Below are 8339 nucleotides of genomic sequence, written 5' to 3'. Positions count from 1 at the left end.
GCCCGCGGCGCCCCCGGCTGCCCCGACAGCGGCCCCCGCGGCACAGACGCCCCAGCCCCCCACCGCCCCCAAAGGGGCCAGCGACGCCAAGCTCTGCGCTCTCTACAAAGAGGCCGAGCTTCGCCTGAAGGGCAGCAGCAACACCACGGAGTGTGTACCGGTGCCCACCTCCGAGCACGTGGCCGAGATCGTGGGTAGGCAAGGTAAGCGGGCGCCGGGACCGCGGAAAGGGACTGGAGTGGGGGCACCCCATCCCTAATACAGAAAGTTCATTTCCTCTCTCCTTGCCTGCCTCCGGCTCTGTCCCTTCCCCACAAAGGGGGACCCGCCCCCTACCCTGATTTCCAAGTGCCACAAAGTTCCCCGCTACCCCCGGTCGGGACTGTTCTCCTAATTCTACCTCCCTTAGGGCTCTGCCCTTAGACAAAGAAATATCCTCTCTGAGTGAGAGGGAAAGGGGAGGGGGTTCGGTCTCCCAATCCAGGGAGGCTGTCCGGAGGGGAGACCAGTCCTAACCTGGAAAACTGGCGGAATGTGCAGAGTTACTCAGAAGTCCCTACTCTTGTATCTATCTACCAGTGGGTTGGGGAGGGGGTACCCCTGGGACCCTCAGCCGCCTGGAGTTACAGACTTTGGGGGAGACCTGGCCCGGGAAGCCAGATTGAGTCTCTGTCTCTTTGTTGGACTGAGTGTAGGAATGGAAGGGGGTGTGGCTCATAGGAGGGTCCCAGCCTTGGGGAGAGGTCCTCAGGGGGCTGCTGGGAGGAGGGAGCCCAGTGACCATCCACACATTAAAGTTGAAGGGTCTACGGGGTTTTGGAAGGGGTGCCTCCAGTAAGTGCCATGTCCTGGCCTGGACCTCTTCTCCTCTCTCTCAGGCTTTTGTTCTGGGCCGGCCACCGCCAGGGGCCAGAGGCCTGGAGTGGGGTCTCTGGTGGTGAGAGTAACACAGGGTGGGGAGGGGGTTGGCCTGGGCAGGAGTGGGGGTGTGGGAAACCCTCACCTGGAGATTTGGTGGAGGGAGTGTGTCTGGTGTGCTGGGGGTGGGGGGTGTAGAATTAATCTAGTGTAGTATGTCTGATACCACACCCTCCTCGGGATCCAGCATCCCTGAGCTGATGGGGGTGGGAGTGTTGGTGAGGGTCCAGACAGAGTAGGTCTTGGGGACTTTTCCTTCTCCCCTTTTCCCAAAGGGGAGTGGGGGGGATGGGATGTGGAAATTGCAAGGGGGCTGGGCTGGGGAGGTGTGGGGTGGGGGAGGAGCAGGGGAGGAGCTGTCCCACAGTGGGGAACAATAGAGGAGCTGCATTCCGGTTAGGAGTGCGGGAGGAGGCCGGCTGCTGGCTGGGGGAGGGGGGTTCAGCCAGGGGGCCCCTACTCCACATCACACCTCTTCCACCCTGAGTGCTGGGGGTCGGGGTTGTCGCTGAGAGATCCAGAATGGAGGAGGGGAAGATGCCACTCCCCTGCACAGCCCTCATCCCCCCTGGGGCACTCCATCTCTTGAGATCTCTGGTTTGAAAAGTTGGATTTTTCTCTTGTTCCCAGAAAACTCGGCATTCAGAGCTCTGGAATTGGGTGGGGACACTGATATCTTTTCTTGGGTGTGGGGGTGGTCTTGGGAGGCCCCGGAATTTCATCGAGTCATTCTTCTGCCTCCGCATCAGATGGGCCTGTCTCTCATAAAAGTGGGGGTATTTCTCCTATTCCAGGAAGCCTCCTCTCACTCCTTAAGTATATGGAAGTCCTTCCTGTTGTCTGACCTACCTTCCTCCTGTTGCAGTACCCATACCCCTTTTGACCTCTAAGAAGGTGAAGCCCAGTGGGTCTTCCCTTCTAGAGATGTTTCTTTGGAGTCAGGAATCCAGGATGAGGATGCCCCCTTCTGCACCTCCACATCTCTTGCTTTTCTTATGCCCTGGCCAGTCCCCCATAGCACAACCCCCAAAGATATTGAGATCTCATTTAAGTTTTTGGACCCAAAACTTAAAACCAGAGCCCAGTACCTACCAGATGCCATGTGAGTAGAAAGAAGTAGTAGGAGAGGGGCCTTAACTGTTCCCCTAACCTCTGTGCCTCGTAAATAGAACAGCCATTTGCTGATGTTAAAGCAGTGAGGACGTGGGCTTGACAACAGGTAGGACTTCTCAACCACCAAGGGAAGAGAGCGGAAGACAAAAATCCTTCTTGTCTCTTGAAGGCCTATCCTCCCACCCACCCCTCAATCAGGAATAGGGAAAGGGAGGGGGGAAATGAGCTCACCTCAGGCCTGGGGTTCAAGGGTTGGGGCAGACTACGGAATACTGACTTGAATGGGGCAAAAGTTGTGGACCCAGGTAGGAATGTGCTGTCTGAAGGCTGGGGTGACAGGGGTGGAAGAATGGGAGGTGTGAGGGGTTGAAACACAGAACCCATGTGTGTGGAAGTGTAAAGTAACCTTGTGTCACAAGTACTGTTTAAAGGCTCGCTGTGGATCATAGCTCCTCACATATGTAGCCTGTGTGCTTCAAGAAAGTGGGAGTCTCTGAGGTTCAGTGCAGGGGCAGGGAAAGGGGCCGTGGGAAAGAAGCTGGTCTGTCGGCCACCCAAGTCTGCCACCTTTAGAGATGGTGTGTCTGTCCCAGCCTCCCTCACTTTTCTCGTTCCCCTTCTGCTTTGTCTCTTTGTCTGGGCCTTTCTGCTTTCTCTTCCTGCCTCTCCCCCAGCCACCCAGCTTTAACCCAGTCCTACTTCAAAGCTACAGTCTGGGTCCAGAATAACCGACTCCCTCCCTCTGCTCAGCCTTCAGTCCAGCGAAGCTTCCCTGTCCCTAGAAACAGGGCAGCAGGAGTGGCCACGGGGTCCATGGACTAGCCCCCACTAATCATTATATTCGTACTCCTCGTTTGCCTTTGAAACTCTTGATTCTCAGACTCCTCCCAGTCTCCCTTACTCCACCAGTTGCTTCAAACTTGCTATTAATTTGGGGTCCACAGGGATACTAATGGGGGTAATAGTCATAAGAGCATATGGGGGTCAGTAGTCCCTAAGTAAATTGGAGAGCACTTTCAGTTAATGGAGGTCAAGTGAGGAGTAGATTTTGGGGTTACTGAATTCATTTGGGTTCCGTGGAAAAACCAGGGACCGTGATAGATGGTGGGGGGTTGGCGAAGTGATTGGGAAATTTGTGAGTAATCAGGATCAGTAGAAAACTACAGCACGTGGTGTTGAGGAAAGGTTAGTAGACATGAGGTTGGTAGCTTGTCTGTGAGTGATAATTTCAGGGAGTGAATGAATTTGGAGGAATTTTCCAAATGGAAATTCCAAGGAAAGTTGGTACATTTTTAAATCAATGGCTGATAAAGACTTTGGGTAGATGAGATACAAGTGGAATGTTCAAGTCAGGGCAGACAGGGGTGGTTTTCAGAGGGCAGGGAAGGGTTCTGGGGCGCAGAGAGCTGGGTAAGAAGCAGAAGTATACGGGCCCCAGCACAAACCTTTGGTGTCTTGTTTCTTTTTCTCTCCCCTCCCCCACCCTACCCCAGGCTGCAAGATTAAAGCTCTGAGGGCCAAGACCAACACCTACATCAAGACTCCAGTGAGGGGCGAGGAGCCCGTTTTTATGGTGACCGGCCGACGGGAGGACGTGGCAACAGCCCGACGGGAAATCATTTCAGCAGCTGAGCACTTCTCCATGATCCGGGCCTCCCGCAATAAGTCAGGCTCCGCCTTTGGTGTGGCGCCCGCCCTGCCCGGCCAGGTGACCATTCGTGTGCGGGTGCCCTACCGTGTGGTGGGGCTCGTCGTGGGCCCCAAGGGGGCAACCATCAAGCGAATCCAGCAGCAGACCAACACCTACATCATCACACCAAGCCGGGACCGAGACCCGGTATTCGAGATCACGGGAGCACCGGGCAATGTGGAGCGAGCACGCGAAGAGATCGAGACCCACATCGCCGTGCGCACTGGCAAGATCCTCGAGTACAACAATGAAAATGACTTCCTGGCCGGGAGCCCCGACGCCGCGCTCGACAGCCGCTACTCGGAGGCCTGGCGGGTGCACCCGCCCGGCTGCAAGCCCCTCTCCACCTTCCGGCAGAACAGCCTGGGCTGCATCGGCGAGTGCGGGGTGGACTCCGGCTTTGAGGCCCCGCGCCTGGGAGAACAGGGCGGGGACTTCGGCTACGGAGGGTACCTGTTTCCGGGCTACGGCGTGGGCAAGCAGGATGTGTATTACAGTGTGGCGGAGACGAGCCCCCCGCTCTGGGCGGGCCAGGAGAACGCCACGCCCACCTCGGTGCTCTTCTCCTCCGCCTCCTCTTCCTCCTCTTCGTCGGTGAAGGCCCGGGCCGGGCCTCCTGGCGCGCACCGCTCGCCCGCCTCTTCCGCGGGGCCTGACCTTGCAGCACTCCCCAGACGCCCGCCCGGAGAACCGCTGCAGGGCTTCTCTAAACTCGGGGGGGCCGGCCTGCGGAGCCCTGGAGGCGGCCGGGATTGCATGGTGTGCTTTGAGAGTGAGGTGACTGCTGCGCTTGTGCCCTGCGGACACAACCTGTTCTGTATGGAGTGTGCGGTACGCATCTGCGAGAGGACGGACCCAGAGTGTCCCGTCTGCCACATCACAGCCACGCAAGCCATCCGAATATTCTCCTAAGCACCCCGCCCCCGACCTCCCGGAGCCACTCCCCAGGGGCCTGCCCCCGGAGCTGTTTTTCCGCTAGGGCCTTTTGGAAATCCACCAGGGCCTTTGGAAATCAGTGATTGGTGGGGCAGGGTGCTTAGAGATACTCAGTCGCTAGGAAGCGGGGAGGGGAGGCGATGGTGGCTGGAGGGTGGGCCATTTTCAGAGCCGCTGGTCACCCTGTCCTGGAAAGGTGGGGAGGGGCCAGACAGGAAATTTTACTAGAGTTACAACTCTGATACCTCAACACACCCTTCAATCTGGAAGCAGCTAAAAAAAACTTTTGTTTTTGCCAGAGGTGGCCGCTAAGGCGTCCTGACCCTCTCTGTTCCACCTCCCCATCTGTGTGTCACTCTACCCCTTCTTTGGAGGGGCTGGGGGAAGGGAGAGGGAGAATTGCCATCTGTATCTAGAGGTGCTCTTTCCAAGCCCTCTGGTCCTGACCTCCGACCTTCTAACATGACCCTATTGCCCTCCACCGCCATATCCTGTTTGGGAATCTGTTCCTGGGTTTCCAACAGTATAAGGGGGTTGGGGTCCTTTCAGAAGTCTAGAGAGATATTTTTCGGGGGGGGGGGTGGGGGGGAGGCAGGGAAGTCTGTCAATCAATAAAGGGCTCAGATCTGTTCCTGCAAAGCTGGGCTAGAGGAATTTGGAGGGGGCACGTCTCCCTGCCCCCTCTTTCCGCCTCATTCTCTGCCCCCTGTCTTCCCTCCCTTTGGGTCCTCCTTCCTCTGCCCTTTCCCTAGGCTCTGTGCTCTGCTTCCCCTCCGTGGCTGCCCCTGCCAGCCCTGTCTTGCTCTTTCTTCCAGTTTCTCCCCTCCCTCCTGCCCTTCCAGCCCAGCTTGGGGACACCATCCCTCCAGGGAGAAATAGGGAGAAAACGTCTTGATGGTTTCCTCCTAATTCCTCTTTCAGTACCTGGAGGCCCTCTCCCCCACTTCTCCAAAGAAACACCTTCATTTCTTGATGGAATGTATCCCCTTTCTCAGTGTAGATTTGAGGAGGGGACCAATTTGGGGTATATAAAGGGTCAAACTTCCATTTTTATCATCTTTGGGCATTATATTTAGGGAGCGGTTCTTGGGCTGGATTTTCTGGTGGGGTAGTGGGGGTGCGCCAGGGTAGTGTGCTTTTTCTAAAGCAGGAAAGGGGCTGAGGCTGGAGGGGAGGCTGCTGGAGGGAAGGGCAGCTCCTCTGCAGTACCCTGTCCCCACATCCCTCTGACCCCCTGCAAATCATGAAGTCTCTGTCCCACCCTTGTGGCTGAAGAGAGAGACCAGATCCTGGGAGCAGGGTCAATCCAGGGCAGCAGGATTGGGGTGCAGCAGGGCCTGTTTCAGAAGTCATGTATTGTTATGGACTTGCAACCCCTTTTGCTGCTTTCCTGTTGCTCTCTCGGGGCTGCCTCCCACCCTCTTGGTTCCGCTGGCCGGGCTGGGAGAGGATGGGGGCAGTGATGGGAGTCCCAGAGGGTCCCCAGGAAATTCTTGTATATAATGTGGTGGGACTGTTGAAAGTGATCTCTGAGCTCTGAGTCCCATTCTTCCTGGATGGAGAGGGGGTGCAGGGATGGGGGTAAAGAGGGGATTTCCTCCTCTTCTTCCTCCTGTTGTGAATTAACTCACCTCTCCTCAGCCTTCCCCTCCAGACCACCAGCCAGGGAGGGGAGAGGAAGGAGGTCACAGCAAGGGAAACTGACCTGTGACAACTTCCCTCCTCCCGCCAATGTGAGCCATCCTGCGATGTCTGTACAATAGAAACCAAACCAAATGGGCACCCTCGGTCAACGAGGGGGGTAGGGAGGGGGGTGGGAAGAAGGGATGTCTGTCTGTCGATCCCCCTCCCCCTCTCCACTCCTTACCCACAAAGGCAGAAGACTGTTACACTAGGAGGCTCACAGGAAAACTCAATCCCACCCTTACTAATTGAGCCAAGCCTAGAGACAAACGCAAAACTCATAGTGAGAGACAAAATAGAGGAGAGAAAGAGAGCGTGAGAGGGAGCGAGATAGGCAACCAACACAGAGGAGAGAAAACAAAAATAGCAAAAAAAAAACAGTTCTTTATAATTTAATATTCTATTTTAATAAAGGCGTTTATTACCGTATAAATGTAGCAAAGAACCTGGGCTAATATGAAAAAAAAAAGACTTTTTATTAGGTAATTTATTATATGAAAAGGATATTTTATTTTATGATAAAGTGATCCTTAAAAAAATAAAAAAACTTTAGAAGGTTTAGAATATATGTAGGGAGAGAAGAAAAAAGATACATTTGTATTCAGAGTTAAATCTTAAAAAAGTGTTTTTAATATATGTTCGGGTTTACGTTCCTTTTTTCCCCCACGTTTTTTTTGGGGAGGAATTTCATTTGCTTTTGGGGGGAGCATCCTGGGATGGATGGTGAAGAAAGGGGCTAGGGGAGCCTGGTCCCTCTGGGGCCCAGCAAACAGATTGAATTTCACTCCATGGGCTCCCCTCCTCTCTCCCCTCCCCCACCCTACCCCAGGCTGCAAGATTAAAGCTCTGAGGGCCAAGACCAACACCTACATCAAGACTCCAGTGAGGGGCGAGGAGCCCGTTTTTATGGTGACCGGCCGACGGGAGGACGTGGCAACAGCCCGACGGGAAATCATTTCAGCAGCTGAGCACTTCTCCATGATCCGGGCCTCCCGCAATAAGTCAGGCTCCGCCTTTGGTGTGGCGCCCGCCCTGCCCGGCCAGGTGACCATTCGTGTGCGGGTGCCCTACCGTGTGGTGGGGCTCGTCGTGGGCCCCAAGGGGGCAACCATCAAGCGAATCCAGCAGCAGACCAACACCTACATCATCACACCAAGCCGGGACCGAGACCCGGTATTCGAGATCACGGGAGCACCGGGCAATGTGGAGCGAGCACGCGAAGAGATCGAGACCCACATCGCCGTGCGCACTGGCAAGATCCTCGAGTACAACAATGAAAATGACTTCCTGGCCGGGAGCCCCGACGCCGCGCTCGACAGCCGCTACTCGGAGGCCTGGCGGGTGCACCCGCCCGGCTGCAAGCCCCTCTCCACCTTCCGGCAGAACAGCCTGGGCTGCATCGGCGAGTGCGGGGTGGACTCCGGCTTTGAGGCCCCGCGCCTGGGAGAACAGGGCGGGGACTTCGGCTACGGAGGGTACCTGTTTCCGGGCTACGGCGTGGGCAAGCAGGATGTGTATTACAGTGTGGCGGAGACGAGCCCCCCGCTCTGGGCGGGCCAGGAGAACGCCACGCCCACCTCGGTGCTCTTCTCCTCCGCCTCCTCTTCCTCCTCTTCGTCGGTGAAGGCCCGGGCCGGGCCTCCTGGCGCGCACCGCTCGCCCGCCTCTTCCGCGGGGCCTGACCTTGCAGCACTCCCCAGACGCCCGCCCGGAGAACCGCTGCAGGGCTTCTCTAAACTCGGGGGGGCCGGCCTGCGGAGCCCTGGAGGCGGCCGGGATTGCATGGTGTGCTTTGAGAGTGAGGTGACTGCTGCGCTTGTGCCCTGCGGACACAACCTGTTCTGTATGGAGTGTGCGGTACGCATCTGCGAGAGGACGGACCCAGAGTGTCCCGTCTGCCACATCACAGCCACGCAAGCCATCCGAATATTCTCCTAAGCACCCCGCCCCCGACCTCCCGGAGCCACTCCCCAGGGGCCTGCCCCCGGAGCTGTTTTTC

The 8339-nt window shown here is 56.6% G+C and overlaps 2 protein-coding genes across 2 annotated transcripts; both read left to right on the top strand.

Moving 5' to 3' along the window:
• Positions 1 to 4: 4 nt before the first annotated feature.
• Positions 5 to 4633, top strand: LOC101619026 (RNA-binding protein MEX3A; the record flags this gene model as incomplete). Its single annotated transcript, XM_004693647.1, has 2 exons — positions 5 to 203; positions 3525 to 4633. Coding segments are annotated over 2 exons (1308 nt in total), but the record flags the coding sequence as incomplete, so codon positions are not given.
• A 2423-nt stretch (positions 4634 to 7056) lies between these two features.
• Positions 7057 to 8278, top strand: LOC101618785 (RNA-binding protein MEX3A-like). The gene is made up of 2 exons (XM_004693646.1): positions 7057 to 7063; positions 7170 to 8278. The coding sequence occupies exons 1-2, from the start codon at positions 7057 to 7059 to the stop codon at positions 8276 to 8278; spliced, it is 1116 nt and encodes a 371-aa protein (XP_004693703.1).
• Positions 8279 to 8339: the final 61 nt, after the last annotated feature.

This window comes from Condylura cristata, unplaced genomic scaffold, assembly GCF_000260355.1.
Source record: "Condylura cristata isolate star-nosed mole 26May11 unplaced genomic scaffold, ConCri1.0 scaffold00040, whole genome shotgun sequence".
Classification (NCBI taxonomy): domain Eukaryota; kingdom Metazoa; phylum Chordata; class Mammalia; order Eulipotyphla; family Talpidae; genus Condylura; species Condylura cristata.
The sequence above is the reverse complement of the archived record's forward strand: the minus strand, read 5'-3'. Positions and strand labels throughout refer to the sequence as shown.